The sequence below is a fragment of the Erpetoichthys calabaricus genome, chromosome 11 (genome assembly GCF_900747795.2).
Source record: "Erpetoichthys calabaricus chromosome 11, fErpCal1.3, whole genome shotgun sequence".
NCBI lineage: Eukaryota > Metazoa > Chordata > Cladistia > Polypteriformes > Polypteridae > Erpetoichthys > Erpetoichthys calabaricus.
Window position 1 is genome coordinate 22,418,889 of NC_041404.2, and position 16,721 is coordinate 22,435,609.

The window sequence follows — 16,721 nt, forward strand, 5'->3', positions numbered from 1 at the left end:
GGGGTGCAGCTTTGGAAAACTGAAATTCCTCCTCTGTTTGGCTTTAAAAGAAGCCTCTCCTTTGTAAATATATTGTGATGAGAAAAAAATGAATGATATGATTTGAAGACCTAGCTTTACCTATCATGTTGTACATTTGGGGTGCTCCCCTTATCTTTTTGAAATATTAGGTTTCAGTAAAAAGAAATTCTAATAACAAACCTAGGTATGTGCTCACAAATGTTAAAATGATTAACAACTGGACTGGAGAGACAATTGAAATGTGTTATTTTGGCAGATTCATATCTAAATGATTTTGTATGATTGGAAACAGTGGATGATATTCTTTAAATTGCATGAGAAGTTAGCTGCAGGAATGAGCAAAAAATGCATAACAAATTTTAATATTACCTAAAATGTTACCTCATAAAATGTGCAGTCGGCCTCATGACTGCAGTCCTGGGATGTATGGTGTTAATTCTGGAAGTGTTTATTTGTTTAGCAATTTATACTGAAGGCAGGCTCAGAGCCCTTACACAGATGTTTAAATACAGAACCATAACAGTAAAGTACAAAGCCATGCATAGTTTACCTCGGACATCAGTATACAAATCAGTGAGATCAACAGGAAAACAAAGACACATAAACCGTGGTTAACTGATGTCATGCCAAATGAGACCCAGCCAACAGATGATATGGCCAAAATCTCCAGATAACATTTCTGCCAAGAATATTTATTTCACTGCGGTGGGTTGGCACCCTGCCCGGGATTGGTTCCTGCCTTGTGCCCTGTGTTGGCTGGGATTGGCTCCAGCAGACCCCCGTGACCCTGTGTTCGGATTCAGCGGGTTGGAAAATGGATGGATGGATATTTATTTTAGATCACTAATTTATCTTAATTTACCCAAGATGTACCACTGTAGATTATTTCCAATATCTGTCAACTATTTTGCTAAAATAAAACAGATGAGTTTGGATAAATAACTAAATTATAAAAAAAAAATTAAGAAAATGCTCTTCCAACTAAAACTAATTGAATTCTGCCGGCCAAAAACACCTCTTGGCTTGAGTGACCACTTCATCTTTTGTGATTTCTGGCTACTTGGATTTAAAATGAAGTCAATAAAAAACAACGGTCTTTGAATCTTGAACTTTAGAAGATGAATCCTCAGTGAGAGAATTCGCCCCCAGGTTAGTGTGATTTCCTCAGACTTAGACTCTGTTAATCCTTTAAAAATATTTTTCTTCCAAATTGTTGTAGAATGAACCCCATATGAAGTTGATCCTCTCTTATAATGCCAGAAAATTTTGGATTTGCCTTAAACAGTCATTCATCTTTCCTTCTTTAATAGCTGTAAACTCTTCTTTTGAGAGGCAGGCCCACTGTGGCCATGAAGGACTGACTCCATTGTGTCTGAGACAGTGCAAGCGGCTGGCATCATTATTAAAGGATAGACTATATTAATTAGGTAAATGAATAGACGCGCAGATGCATTTTTACCAAAAATTTTAAAAATATGCAAAGAAGGCATGGATGTAGTTTAAAATAAAGATATCAAAGTCAAATTCCACATGTGCTCAGAGCGAGGTGGTTCATTAGGAAAAAAATATCTAAAGAGTACAGCACAGGTCAGTACAGAGATTAGAAAAAGACATTCGCCTAAATCATAAAGTGCTCAATGACTGACAAAGAGTGAAAGACATGAGACAATTTAAACATATCAAAAATCTGTCAAAATGGCGACAAATAACTGCTACATCATACAGACTATTCTGCAACAACATGGGAGGTGTGGCTAGAGGCAGGCAGTGGCGCCACAGGCATTGAACATGGTGGGCATAGCGAACGACATGACTGAAGGTGTGGCATCACATGAGATTTCACATTAATAAAGTATCTATCTATCTATCTATCTATCTATCTATCTATCTATCTATCTATCTATCTATCTATCTATCTATCTATCTATCTATCTATCTATCTATCTATCTATCTATCTATCTATCTATCTATCTATCTATCTATCTATCTATCTATCTATCTATCTATCTATTCCAGATGTTAGTCAACACTTAGGCAGTAAAGTTTTTATTTTAAAGAAATTAATAGAATGGCTCAAAGCTGTATTAATAGTCAGCAAATTCAGTGCAGTCCTATAAGGCAGCAGTGTGAAATTCAAATAATTGACATTGTTACCGGGTGGTCTGGGCATCCTCTGTGTGGACTTGCCATTTTGTCCTTGTATTTGTATGGGTTTTTTTCTGGAAGCTGTGGCTTCACCTCCTACAACTGAAAATATGCAACTTAGGTCAATTGGCAACACCACAAAGGCCAAATAAGAATGGAGAGTGGCTGGGTGAATGGCTGTGCCCTGCGATGGACTGGTGCACCATCCTCTGCTGGTCCTGTCTAGTGCACAGTGCTGCCAGGGTTGCTATGGCTCCCCAGTAAAGGAATGATGATGGCTTGGAGATGTTAACAGCACACCAAGTGAAGAGTATTTAATTAAAACATACTCTTATCTTTGTTAATTGGGGCTTTTAACTGTAGCACATATCATCCTGTAGCATAAAACTTCATCTTAGATGCATGGAGTGATTGTTTATGTGCTTCATATGTTTTTTATCACTATATGAAGCTTTATTTCTGTTATCTGTAAAATATTTGTAAACTCTACAATTATCATTGCCAATACACATGCAAAATAAGAATTTCACTGTACTCTGCACACATGGCAATAATCATTCATCCTTTCCTGCATTCAGATTGTCATCTTGAAATAAGAGGGCAGTTTTAGCTTCTTGTATATAAATGATCATTTTAGCTGAACCTTGAGATCATTGTATAGTGCCGCTGATATTTCAGCTTTGGTGTATGTCACTGTGATATGCTTCCTGCCTATTCTTTGATTTTTTCACGTATATTCACTACATTATGTGATGGTGCCCTAACCTGCAATCAAGTCTCATTTCACAATTGGTTCCTGGTTTTGCCCACTCTTCCCACTATTCTAAATACTACTTAAGAAAATGAATTACTGAAATGTAGTTTGCTATAATGCAGTACTCAAGAGTGTCATACATCCAACCATTTTCAGAATCCACTGCACTGATAGAATTTGGAAAACAAGCAGCGAAAAAAGTCGTGATCAGTAGAAGATACATAGACAAAAAACAAAGCAAAGACTGAAACAGGAAGTCAAAAGAGCGGTCGTCAAACCCTAGACATGAAACAAAAATCAGAATCAAAGACATGTGCCTACAGAGTTGTGAACAAGAAGATCAAAGTTTTTTAGGAGTGGATCCTCATCTTGGGTAGTGGTGGGATGTCAGAATCAGCCTTCTATCCCATTACATTTACGACATTATGCATTGCTATCCTCTGGGTTGTTTCTAAGATAACATGACAACTGGTGGCACCTGTTTGAAACCAAACATGGAATTGAAAATGGACACAATTTATTTTAATAACATTAATAAAATATCAAGGTAGAGAACCAGAGCTAAATGGAAATCCTTCATAACTCAAAATCCTAAATGGGTAACACAAAACCAAAGAAAATGTGATTGGATGGTCAAAAAACACCAAATACAATATGTTACTACAACATCCACCCACTTCGATTCAGGTCATGGGATTTTCATACAGTTATACTAACCCTAACCCCTCTAGGGGGCATACATCTCTACAAACCCTAACCCTAACCCTATGATGGTTTTGGCTGTTCTTCAGATTTCTTTTGTTGCTCAGAAATGTTCCTACAATATGTCTGAATTGTCCAAAACACAGTCTAATTACATCTGTTTTTTCTTTTAGGACTTGAAATGTAGCAGAAAAAATTATTTCAGCTTTAAGGAAGGAATTAAAAATCTGACAAGTGTTTTGCCCACTGATCACGTTTTTAAGCAGATTATGATAAACCTTGAAAATAAAGACTTGGAATCATGTGTAACTCGACCAGTAAGTGATATTCTATCATATTTTAGAGCTCTGCTTTTTGTGTAGAACTTTTGTTTTTTCTTTTGATTTTTTTTTTTAAAAGTTTACTTCATTAAATGTTAGGGGGAAAAATTGTTATTTGATTTTAGCAAAATTGCAATTCCCCATCATGTCAGTAGATGCTGCCGTGTAGATTCATACATCGCTGAACTCATGCAAATATAGTCTGTCTGCATTAGAAACTCTGATGTTTTTAGGAGGAGTGTAGGAAGCCGAAAGTGAACAATGTCAAACTTAGGATTCCAATGAACAAAGTATAGCTATCAGGACAGCACTACTCATTTATTATTTTACTTTTAAATTGATGACGGCACAATGGTTACCATTTTGAGTGGTTGCTGTAAGCAGCAGTTTCTTTATAGGCTTCTGTATTGTGTATGATTCTTTTTCATGAGCACTGCTGTTTTGGAAATTCAGATTGCGAGGATACGTGATGCATAATGTCACAGCAGTCACATTATAAAGAGTGGATGCATGCTTCTAATTCTGTCCACATTTTATGAGATAAAGACATTGTTGTGAAAAAACATTTTTATTTTGGTTAGACTCAGTATCAAATCTACCTTGGTTAATGAGTATAACAAGCTTGAGAAAACTTGACAAATGATCTGTTGATTTAGCTATAATAACAACAACAATAATAATAATTATTAGTATACATTTATATGGTGCCTCTCCCATGCTTAAGTCTATATGTGACTTTCCTTTGCTACTGTTCCAATTAATTTCTGCCACTTGATTAATAACCTCAACCCCCTTGGCTTTATGGAATGTTCCCGATGGCCACAACAATAGGGGTCTCTGAGTCAAGTAAAAAATACACAAAACCCTAAAGACTTGCCATGTGCTTTTTTTTCATATGGTATGGTTAGCTTTAAGTGATGGACTTGATTGTTAGTCCGTGAATTGTTCTTTTAAGTGAGCCAACTAACCAACAAGGTAGTACCTTTTTGTGTTAACAATGCAAAACAAAACTCATTTTGTATTGATGTATATTTATTATTCTGGGCTCAAGTACTATAATAAAGCTAGAGATGGCGGCCAAGTAACTTCTGCTCTGGCTTTTATCAGCTTCTTGATCTTGTTAGGTGTCAATGGTTGTGCCAGCAACAACTGTGTCACCAAAAATAAAACTACTCTTTTCATATCTCCTAAAAAGCGTTACAGAAAAACGATTCAAATGCGTGAAAAGGCTGTTGCATATGCATCTGCCCCCCTTAATATTGATGACAAAAAAACTACATTGGGTCCTGGCTAGGGTATCCCCAGCTGATAACTTCATGATTCATTTTCTAAGCTGTAGTATTAAGTAATGCGGTGAGCAAACAACAACACATCTTACACTTCTGAGCTAATTCATTCAATTTGCATTTCTGAAACAAAGTGACAGTTTGTGCTGCTGAGGAATTTTTACATCTTTTAGAAAGGGTTATTATTTTTTTAAATAGAGCTTTCAAATAATTGGAAATAGAAACAGTGGATATCATCAATAAAGAATGATCTGTTATTATAATTTTTAAGAATTCTAGTATTTCTAGATACCATTGCAGTTAAATGAAATACAGGTTAATTGAATAATTTAGATTCATCTCAATCTGAAAAGGATATGCATTCAAGTTTCTTGTACTTTTATGTATGTCTTATATTAATAACATACTTTACACTTCACATTTATTTAATATGTTTGTACCACTTAGATTTCCTTGTATAGTCTTAGCCTCTTCTGCTTGCAACTTTTTAATTTGTATTTGAACTCAGAGTAAACCTAAAACTCTGACGTTTAGACAGATGTCGTTGTTAAGCAATGGTTGTCTTTCTGCTTTCTCTCAGTATAAAGTGAAGCATCTAAGCAGCTAACTGTTGTGTAAATATTGAACTCTTGCTAGCTAAATCAGATATTTGCCTTTTTTCCTCATCCTCGTTATTTTCTTAAACTTAAAAGGCTGTACTTTCCTCCTTCTCTTTTGTCTCATACATTTCCTAAGAATAAAACCTCTGAAACTAGAACCATTCTTTTCTCTGCAGTATAAACGTCCTGCACTTCAGTCAGTGTTTACTGACTGAGATCCTCTTCACAAAGTACTGCTAACTCCTCTTGGAGGAACAATATGGCCTAAGAACTGTCTTGAATCAATGCAACTTTTATGATAGACATTAGGAAGCAATACAGTAGCTTTTCCAAAATATTTATTAAAACAAGCCGTGCTACCTGTCTCTGATGGGTTGACATCTAAATAATCAAAGTAGACTTCATCTTGTTTGTGTGTCCGTATGTTGTGAGTCAGTAACGGCTGGTGAAAAAAATTTGGGCGGGGGTGCAGTTTTTGAGGGGACAAAATTGAAGCAGCACTTCATAGCTCAGGAGAAAAGAAAAGAAAAAACATACGTAAACTACAATGTTACCTACACACACAGCACTTCAAGTAGTGAGAAAAACGCTATACAGTATAAATGTAAACATTTATTAGTAGTAGTAGTAGTAGTACCCACAAATGTGTTGATGAGTGGATATATATGCAACTAAGTGGGATAATAAAATTTCACGCAGATAAGATGGTTTATAGAGTTTCACCATGAGCAGCCTAACGAGAGGTGCCCTTTAATAAAACCTTGCTCAGTAATACACATAACATTGGGAGATGTCTGCACACAAATTCAAAGACCCAGGCATCTGAGTATCACCTTATGATGATGCAAAAAACAAGACAAACCAAACAAAAAAAATATCAAATTCACTGGCAAGTTAAACACCCAATCTGTAGACACCAATAATAGCCTACAGTGAACAACATTGTCAAGTAAAAGTTTTTCTCTCTATTGCGCTCTCGCTCAGTTCAGCCTTCTTAACCTGCAGTAGGCCTAATACTAAAGCACAATAAGGGAATAAAACACACAATGTATAAAAAGAAAATATAGATTTTGAAATGCTAGCAAGAGTAACAAACCACCTGACTCATGCTATCCCAAGTCTATTGTCAGGTTGCAGTGGTGGTGCTGCTGCTTTGCAGTGAAGAGATGGTGGGTTTGCTTCCTGGGTCCTCCTTGCATGAAGAGCACTTTGAGTAGTGAGAAAAGTGCTATATACATGTCAAGAATTATTATTATTGTAAGGTTGTATGTAAATAACTTTGTATTTATTAATATTTAGCTTCTATTTTAAGAACTAATTAGTGTTACTTAGCACAGCATTGAACAGTTTCTGTGATTACTTGTCATGGATATTTTAAATGGTTATAGTTGCAGGAGCTGTAGAATGCCAAGCAAACCAAGGCCCTTTGTTATTGAGGCAACTATTGTTACATTACAGGTTTAGGCACCACAGCATTTTCAGCCTTTTTAATGTATGGTTTGGAGAAGTGACTACTTACAAAAACAAATCCTAAACACAGCATTAAAAATTGAAGAATTTAAAAATCTCAGTAACCGATCTCATTGCAAATAATACAAACACAGAGACCTGCCCTTTCTGTATTCATAGCTTACCATTTGTCATAACAAGAGCTGGAAAACATCTACACGTTAGCTCATCCTCAATCACTTGCCTTCTGCTGAATTGTTAAGTCAGGTCAGTCCGGTCCAAGGTCCTTTGTCTTCTTTTTTTCTTCAAGTGAACAATTTATGAAATAGTGTTTCTTTAAAGAAATAACCAAATTTACTTTGATTTCTGAAGTTCCGAATGAAGTTGCCCGGTTCTTAAAATTGCACTCGCTCATCTGTAGCTACATAATGTTAATGGCAGTTGTGAACTGTGAACTATTGATGTCAACAAGACATAGTGCATCGACGATTGTCCAATCACATTAGATTATAAAACCTAAAACAATACTAATTCGCTGCCAATGTGGGCGTGTCCAGGGCGCAGAGAGCTGTGTATCTGGAAAAATCTGAAAGCAACCAATTAAAGGGCAGCTTCAGGTCACCTGCTTGTCAAAAGATCAAGGACTTTCATAGACTTTCATTGGACCAGCGTCCTTCACTCCATAAATATAGGTATTCATGCAGAATTTTCTTTTTTTTTATTCACACTGAAATTAAACAAAAATTCGAAACCGTTTTTTAATGGACATCGACATGCGCTGACACCGGGCACATTGTGCAAATAAATAAATGTATTTCATGTTTATTTCACATTACCTAATTAATTTAAGTAATTTAAAATATTTGGGGGTGGTGCCACCCCTGTGCCTTGCATTACAAACCATCACTGTTTTTAGTGTCTTTGTTATATGCCATTTGGTATGGGACTCAAAGAAGCAGTGTTAATGTTTGTGATGTGTCATCTAATGGAATGAAATATATAGTACATTTTATTATGGAAAAACGTTTGTGATACACCATCGTTTGGAATGACAGAAACATAGCAACTGGATGGACACACATTCATCTTATCCTTTTAATAAGATGGTAATAGCATCCCACTTAAAGACTGCAATGACAGTGATTAGTTGTGTAGCCATATTGATGCAGTCAAAGCATCACTACAAGGGGGTGGTTGAATAATGAAAGGGCAGCAGAAGACTGTTATTAATAGAAGGGTCCTCTAGTGTGTCAGGTGGTATCAGAAAAGCTCATTATGTTGTATGTGATGTGCAGTAGAGGTGATCCAGGGGATTGACATTTATATGTGAGACAAGTGGTAGGTACTATAAGTCCTGCTTTAAAAAATTTCTTTTCCTATTTTGCCAGAAGTCAGCCAAGTCCGTGAGCTGCAAAACTGCACTGATGCCTGTTGAAGACTTTCTCTCAGAGTTGGATGATTTCCTTTGTCAGCACAGAAGAATGCACTGCCAACACAGCCAGTGAAAAATTCTTTTTGGAAATATTTACAAAAAACCGAATAGTGTTTTCAACATGAAAATAATGTATGACAAAAATCTATTATTTATTTAATATATGAATATATTAATTTATTCATCTTCACCACAATGGATTGTTTGATTATGTAACATTATTGTCAGAATCTGACATTTAATTATAGATACTTTATGTTACACTTACTGTTTCTTTAATAAAGTGCATTTCATTTTCAATAAACATATTTCTCTCTTTTCTTTCAATTTGTCAATGTGCATTGTAAGGCTAAAGAGTAGTCAAGGAACACAATGAGCCATTCTGAGGTTTGCTAAAATCGTCTGACTCAAGTCTTGATATTTATTGGGAAAAACAATCATTCAGTGTGGGAAGACGTCTAAATTCAATCCTTTAAATGTTTTAGCAGTATCAGAATCAGAATCAGAAAACTTTATTAATCCCAAAGGAAATTACTTATGTTACAACTTAACAACAGACAAGGGACATGTTACACTAAGAGCAAGTATAAAGTAATCATGTAAATATAAATAAAGTATAATAAATATAAGTATCAAACTAGAGTGCAGAGTGTTGCACCTTAAGTCAATATTGCATATTCTGAGAACAAATAAGGTTATTCTCATGTGAAGAGAAGACAATTTATTGCACAAGAACAGATAGTATGTTTCATATTTCAGGTACTTGAAAAATGTACCCGGATATCCATCCATCCATCCATCCATTGTCTCCCGCTTATCCGAGGTCGGGTCGCGGGGGCAGCAGCTTGAGCAGAGATGCCCAGACTTCCCTCTCTCCGGCCATTTCTTCTAGCTCTTCCAGGGGAATCCCAAGGCGTTCCCAGGCCAGCCGAGAGACATAGTCCCTCCAGCGTGTCCTGGGTCTTCCCTGGGCCTCCTCCCGGTTAGACGTGCCCAGAACACCTCACCAGGGAGGCGTCCAGGAGGCATCCTGATCAGATGCCCGAACCACCTCATCTGACTCCTTTCGATGCGGAGGAGCAGCGGCTCTACTCTGAGCCCCTCCCGGATGACTGAGCTTCTCACCCTATCTTTAAGGGAAAGCCCAGACACCCTGCGGAGGAAACTCATTTCAGCCGCTTGTATTCGCAATCTCGTTCTTTCGGTCACTACCCATAGCTCATGACCATAGGTGAGGGTAGGAACATAGATCGACTGGTAAATTGAGAGCTTCGCCTTGCGGCTCAGCTCCTTTTTCACCACGACAGACCGATGGAGCGCCCGCATTACTGCGGATGCCGCACCGATCCGCCTGTCGATCTCACGCTCCATTCTTCCCTCACTCATGAACAAGACCCCGAGATACTTGAACTCCTCCACTTGGGGCAGGATCTCGCTACCAACCCTGAGAGGGCACTCCACCCTTTTCCGGCTGAGGACCATGGTCTCGGATTTGGAGGTGCTGATTCTCATCCCAACCGCTTCACACTTGGCTGCGAACCGATCCAGAGAGAGCTGAAGATCACGGCCTGATGAAGCAAACAGGACAACATCATCTGCAAAAAGCAGTGACCCAATCCTGAGCCCACCAAACCAGACCCCCTCAACGCCCTTGCTGCGCCTAGAAATTATGTCCATAAAAGTTATGAACAAAATCGGTAACAAAGGGCAGCCCTGGCGGAGTCCAACTCTCACTGGAAACAGGTTCGACTTACTGCCGGCAATGCAGACCAGGCTCTGGCACCAATCGTACAGGGACCGAACAGCCCTTATCAGGGGGGCCGGTACCCCATACTCTCGGAGTACCCCCCACAGGATTCCCCGAAGGACACGGTCGAATGCCTTTTCCAAGTCCACAAAACACATGTAGACTGGTTGGGCAAACTTCCATGCACCCTCCAGGACCCTGCTAAGGGTATAGAGCTGGTCCACTGTTCCGCGACCAGGACGAAAACCACACTGTTCCTCCTGAATCCGAGGCTCGACTATCCGACGGACCCTCCTCTCCAGGACCCCTGAATAGACTTTTCCAGGGAGGCTGAGGAGTGTGATCCCTCTGTAGTTGGAACACCCCCTCCGATCCCCCTTCTTAAAGAGGGGGACCACCACCCCGGTCTGCCAATCCAGAGGCACTGTCCCTGATGTCCATGCGATGTTGCAGAGGCGTGTCAACCAAGACAGTCCTACAACATCCAGAGCCTTGAACTCCGGGTGTATCTCATCCACCCCCGGGGCCCTGCCACCAAGGAGTTTTTTGACCACCTCGGTGACCTCAGTCCCAGAGATGGGGGAGCCCACCTCTGAGTCCCCAGGCTCTGCTTCCTCATTGGAAGGCATGTTAATGGGATTGAGGAGGTCTTCGAAGTACTCCCCCCACCGACCCACAACGTCCCGAGTCGAGGTCAGCAGCGCACCATCTCCACCATATACAGTGTTGACACTGCACTGCTTCCCCCTCCTGAGATGCCGGACAGTGGACCAGAATCTCCTCGAAGCCGTCCGAAAGTCGTTCTCCATGGCCTCCCCAAACTCCTCCCACGCCCGAGTTTTTGCCTCAGCAACCACCAAAGCCGCATTCCGCTTGGCCTGCCGGTACCTATCAGCTGCCTCCAGGGTCCCACAGGACAAAAGGGTCCTGTAGGACTCCTTCTTCAGCTTGACGGCATCCTTCACCGCCGGTGTCCACCAACGGGTTCGGGGATTGCCGCCACGACAGGCACCGACCACCTTACGGCCACAGCTCCGGTCAGCTGCCTCAACAATAGAGGCACGGGACATGGCCCATTCGGACTCAATGTCCCCCACCTCCCTCGGGATGTGGTCGAAGTTCTGCTGGAGGTGGGAGTTGAAGCTACTTCTGACAGGGGGCTCTGCCAGACGTTCCCAGCAGACCCTCACAACACGTTTGGGCCTACCACGCCTGACCGGCATCCTCCCCCACCATCGAAGCCAACTCACCACCAGGAGGTGATCAGTTGACAGCTCCGCCCCTCTCTTCACCCGAGTGTCCAAGACATGTGGCCGCAAGTCCGACGACACGACCACAAAGTCGATCATCGAACTGAGGCCTAGGGTGTCCTGGTGCCAAGTGCACATATGAACACCCCTATGCTTGAACATGGTGTTCGTTATGGACAATCCGTGACGAGCACAGAAGTCCAATAACAAAACACCGCTCGGGTTCAGATCGGGGGGGCCATTCCTCCCAATCACGCCCTTCCAGGTCTCACTGTCATTGCCCACGTGAGCATTGAAGTCTCTCAGCAGAACGAGGGAGTCCCCAGAAGGTATGCCCTCTAGCACCCCCTCCAGGGACTCCAAAAAGGGTGGGTACTCCGAACTGCTGTTCGGTGCATACACACAAACAACAGTTAGGACCTGTCCCCCTACCCGAAGGCGGAGGGAGGCTACCCTCTCGTCTACCGGGGTAAACCCCAATGTACAGGCTCCAAGTCGGGGGGCAATAAGTATACCCACACCCGCTCTGCACCTCTCACCGGGGGCAACTCCAGAGTGATAGAGAGTCCAGCCCCTCTCAAGGAGATTGGTTCCAGAGTCCAAGCTGTGCGTCGAGGTGAGTCCGACTATATCTAGCCGGAACCTCTCAACTTCGCGCACTAGCTCAGGCTCCTTCCCCTACAGAGAGGTGACATTCCACGTCCCAAGAGCCAGCTTCTGTAGCCGAGGATCGGACCGCCAAGGTCCCCGCCTTCGGCCACCACCCAACTCACACTGCACCCGACCTCCTTGGCCCCTCCCATAGGTGGTGAGCCCATGGGAAGGGGGACCCACGTTGCCTCTTCGGGCTGTGCCTGGCCGAGCCCCATGGGTGCAGGCCCGGCCACCAGGCGCTCGCCATCGAGCCCCACCTCCAGGCCTGGCTCCAGAGTGGGGCCCCGGTGACCCGCGTCCGGGCAAGGGAAAACGCCGTCCAAAATTGTTTTCCATCATAGGAGGTTTGTATAACCGCTCTTTGTCTCATCCCTCACCTAGGACCAGTTTGCCTTGGGTGGCCCTACCAGGGGCATAAAGCCCCGGACAACAGAGCTCCTAGGATCATTGGGACATGCAAACCCCTCCACCACGATAAGGTGGCGGTTAAAGGAGGGGGGCAGTAAAGACAGTAAAGACCACAATAAAAATGAGTGTCCTTAACATCTGTCATTTCTACTTGAATCATTGTCAACTGTCAAGGCTGTGAGGTATGCATGAATAAACCAGCATTTAAAAATACACTAGCAGCGGATTTGTACTCTGCTTATTGGATGGCACAACATTTAAAGTACCACCAAGGTGTACCTGCATGTGATACACAAAAAGGAGTGTTGAGAATACCATGAAAATAAGAAAGCACAAAACAGTGTGTTTTAAGCAACTGACCTTTAATTAGTCAACACTAACTGATCTGTTTGATAAACAGAACTTGTTTGTAATCACAACCAGATGCAAATAAGACACAAAGGGTGAGATGCAACAATGCCAGCTTTCAAGCTTAGGAGATATTGTATAAGTCACAAGTGATTTTAAATTAACCCCTCATAATGTATAATGTTTAATTGAACTGCCCTCAGAAGTGTTTACTACTTATAGTAGGTTGTGGAAATATGGAGTTTTCTTACAGAAATAAAATTGGTTGAAATCTAAGTAATAAGGTGCCACATGAGAGGTTGGGCATCAAATTAAAAGAGGTGGGAGTTCAGGGTGATGTTTGTAGATGGGTGCAGAATTGGCTCAGACACCAGAAGCAGAGGGTGATGGTGTGAGGAACCTCATCAGAACTGGCCGATGTTAAGAGTGGTGTTCCACAGGGGTCAGTGCTAGGGCCGCTGCTATTTTTAATATATATAAATGATTTAGATAGTAATATAAGTAACAAGCTAGTTAAGTTTGTAGATGATACCAAGATAGGTGGATTAGCAGATAATTTGGAATCCGTTATATCATTACAGAAGGATCTGGATAGCATACAGGCTTGGGCAGATTTGTGGCAGATGAAATTTAATGTCAGTAAATGTAAAGTATTGCACATTGGAAGTAAAAATGTTAGGTTTGAATACACAATGGGCGGTCGGAAAATCGAGAGTACACCTTATGAGAAGGATTTAGGAGTCATAGTGGACTCTAAGCTATCGACTTCCCGACAGTGTTCAGAAGCCATTAAGAAGGCTAACAGAATGTTAGGATATATAGCACGATGTGTGGAGTACAAGTCCAAGGAGGTTCTGCTCAACCTTTATAATGCATTGGTGAGGCCTCATCTTGAGTACTGTGTGCAGTTTTTGTCTCCAGGCTACAAAAAGGACATAGCAGCGCTAGAAAAGGTCCAGAGAAGAGCGACTAGGCTGATTCCAGGGCTACAGGGGTTGAATTATGAGGAAAGATTAAAAGAGCTGAGCCTTTACAGTTTAAGCAAAAGAAGATTAAGAGGTGACATGATTGAAGTGTTTAAAATTATGAAGGGAATTAGTGCAGTGGATCGAGACTGTTATTTTAAAATGAGTTCATCAAGAACACGGGGACACAGTTGGAAACTTGTTAAGGGTAAATTTCGCACAAACATTAGGAAGTTTTTCTTTACACAAAGAACGATAGAAACTTGGAATAAGCTACCAAGTAGTGTGGTAGACAGTAAGACGTTAGGGTCTTTCAAAACTCGACTTGATGTTTTCTTGGAAGAAATAAGTGGATAGTACTGGCGAGCTTTGTTGGGCTGAATGGCCTGTTCTCGTCTAGAGTGTTCTAATGTTCTAATAAACATAGAGCTCAGCCTCAACATTTGCAGTGCAACATGAAGTACACATGTGGTATGGGATTTCTTAATAGCTGTGTTAATGTTTTTGATGCACCATCTGCTGGAAATACATTTGCAATGCATTTCATTACTAAAAATCCACTGTCTTTTGTAATAGTAATGACAGAGACCAAACAGCCCTCCTCTTCACAACGTGAGAGGCAGAGATGTGAAGTGGCTGCTGCATAGCGCACTCCGGGTTTATGGGGAGGGAGGGGGTGGGCGAGCAAAGCGAGCAGGGGGCACCCCCCTAGTATAGTGAAGATATAGATATATATATATCTTCAAGACTCACATCAGGTATAATCTGGGGTAACAGAGAGCAGGGTGACACAGCTATTAACACCTTTCCCTTATTTACTCATAGAATGGCAGACAAAATTAAGGCACACCTCTGGCAGTAATTCCTTCACAGAGTTGGAAGTTCTTCATCCTGAATGCCTGCACCACCCCAGAAGATCTTTACAAGAACAGGAGGTGTGAATTCTGCAGCTTCAATGCAAAATAAATAAATAAATGAATAAAAACAAGTTGATAACTCTTCAGAAAATATGAACTCCTTTGGTATGTTGTCTCATTCCAAAAGTGAAATGTAGCGATCATCAGAGCTGCGTTCCTGAGACAGGCTCAGACAGGTCCAATCAGACGGGCAAAGTCTCTTCACTTCAGAAGTGTGATCTGTACCTTGATTAATTTAAGAGATTTACTGAATGGTTTTACACAATCTATACTTTAAACCAGGAGCTTTTAGAGGTCAAGGATTATGATTTTCTCATTTTTTTGTGTTCAAGAATTTATCTGTTATTCTGTGATACCACCTTTGTTTCATTTGGCCCCACTGTTTTGAGGCTGTCGCTGTTGTAGCAATCCTCTCACAATTCTTGTGAGTTGTGTGCCACTTGTGACATCATCTGAGTGATGGTTTAAAGTTTGTTCTAAACATCTCCATAGTATCCAGGTTTTACAGATAGAACTTGTGCTTTAGTCTTTCGAAACCTTTCATTCCTTTTGACTTCCTTCTCTTCATTCTGTCTACTGATTTTTGATTACATTTCTAGTTTATTTGAAAGATAGCACTGATTTTCAGTTTATAACGTTAGCTTGTGACTGTACATATCTCCCAGTCATCTACATTGAAAACATTATTGTCTCACTCTGAGTAAGTATAAGAAGCAGAGACTTCTAAAGAACCTGCGGTGGACTGGCGCCCTGCCCGGGGTTTGTTTCCTGCCTTGCGCCCTGTATTGGCTGGGATTGGCTCCAGCATACCCCCGTGACCCTGTAGTTAGGATATAGCGGGTTGGATAATGGATGGATGGATGGACTTCTAAAGAAGGGTAGCACAGTGGCACAGTGGTAGCGCTGCTGCCTCGCAGTAAGGAGACCCGGGTTTGCTTCTCAGGTCCTCCCTGCGTGGACTTTGCATGTACTCCCCGTGTCTGAGTGGGTTTCCTCCCACAGTCCAAAGACATGTAGGTTTGGTGCATTGGTGATCCTAAATTGTCCTTGGTGTGTGGGTGTGCCCTGCGGTGAGCTGGCGTCCTGTCTGTGTATGTGTGAAAAGTGATGTATTTCAAGACATATTTTGTTCATCATGGTACAAGATAGTGGTGATGTGCTTGATTCGACAATCAAGTAAAAAATTCACTGTATTCTGTACTTGTGTCAATACTACGAGTACTACTACTACTGTTATCCACCATAATAAAAAGATAAATGTCTGGGTGTCTATCTGTGTGTCCGCCTGGTTGCTGTGTCTGTCATTCCAAAAGATGCCACATCAAATACATTTGTTGCAATAAAATGCATTGCAAAATGGCAAATAACAGAGATATACAGCATGCATTACATGGTGCATCACAAACATTAGTGCTAAGATCTACATTTATTATGTACATTTCAACCTATCTTAGATGGGTCGCATGCTAGTTTTTCACTAAAGAATAAGTTTTTCCTGTTTCTGAATATACAACACTAATGTGTCTATTTTGTTAAAGCTTTTTAATAAATACATTTGCAACATTTTGGGATCAACCATCTAACTTTGCATGTGATCCCATCTAAACGACAAGGGCCACAAGGCATGCAAGATCGATAAGCAATCCATGTTCTTCTTCTAAATGTTCCAAATATACCAGTCCTTAAAAAATGAAGCAACATGGACTACTCAGTTGTGAAATTC

General features: G+C 41.1%; 1 protein-coding gene across 1 annotated transcript in view; it reads left to right on the forward strand.

The window, feature by feature from the left end:
* LOC127529561 (uncharacterized) overlaps nt 1-14,486 on the forward strand; it is a 315,715-nt gene extending 301,229 nt beyond the window's left edge. Inside the window, exon 2 of the mRNA XM_051933475.1 lies at nt 13,796-14,486. Coding sequence (XP_051789435.1) covers nt 13,796-14,438 — 643 coding nt within the window. The 3' untranslated portion in view covers nt 14,439-14,486. The remainder of the gene's footprint in view (nt 1-13,795) is intronic.
* Nucleotides 14,487-16,721: the final 2,235 nt, after the last annotated feature.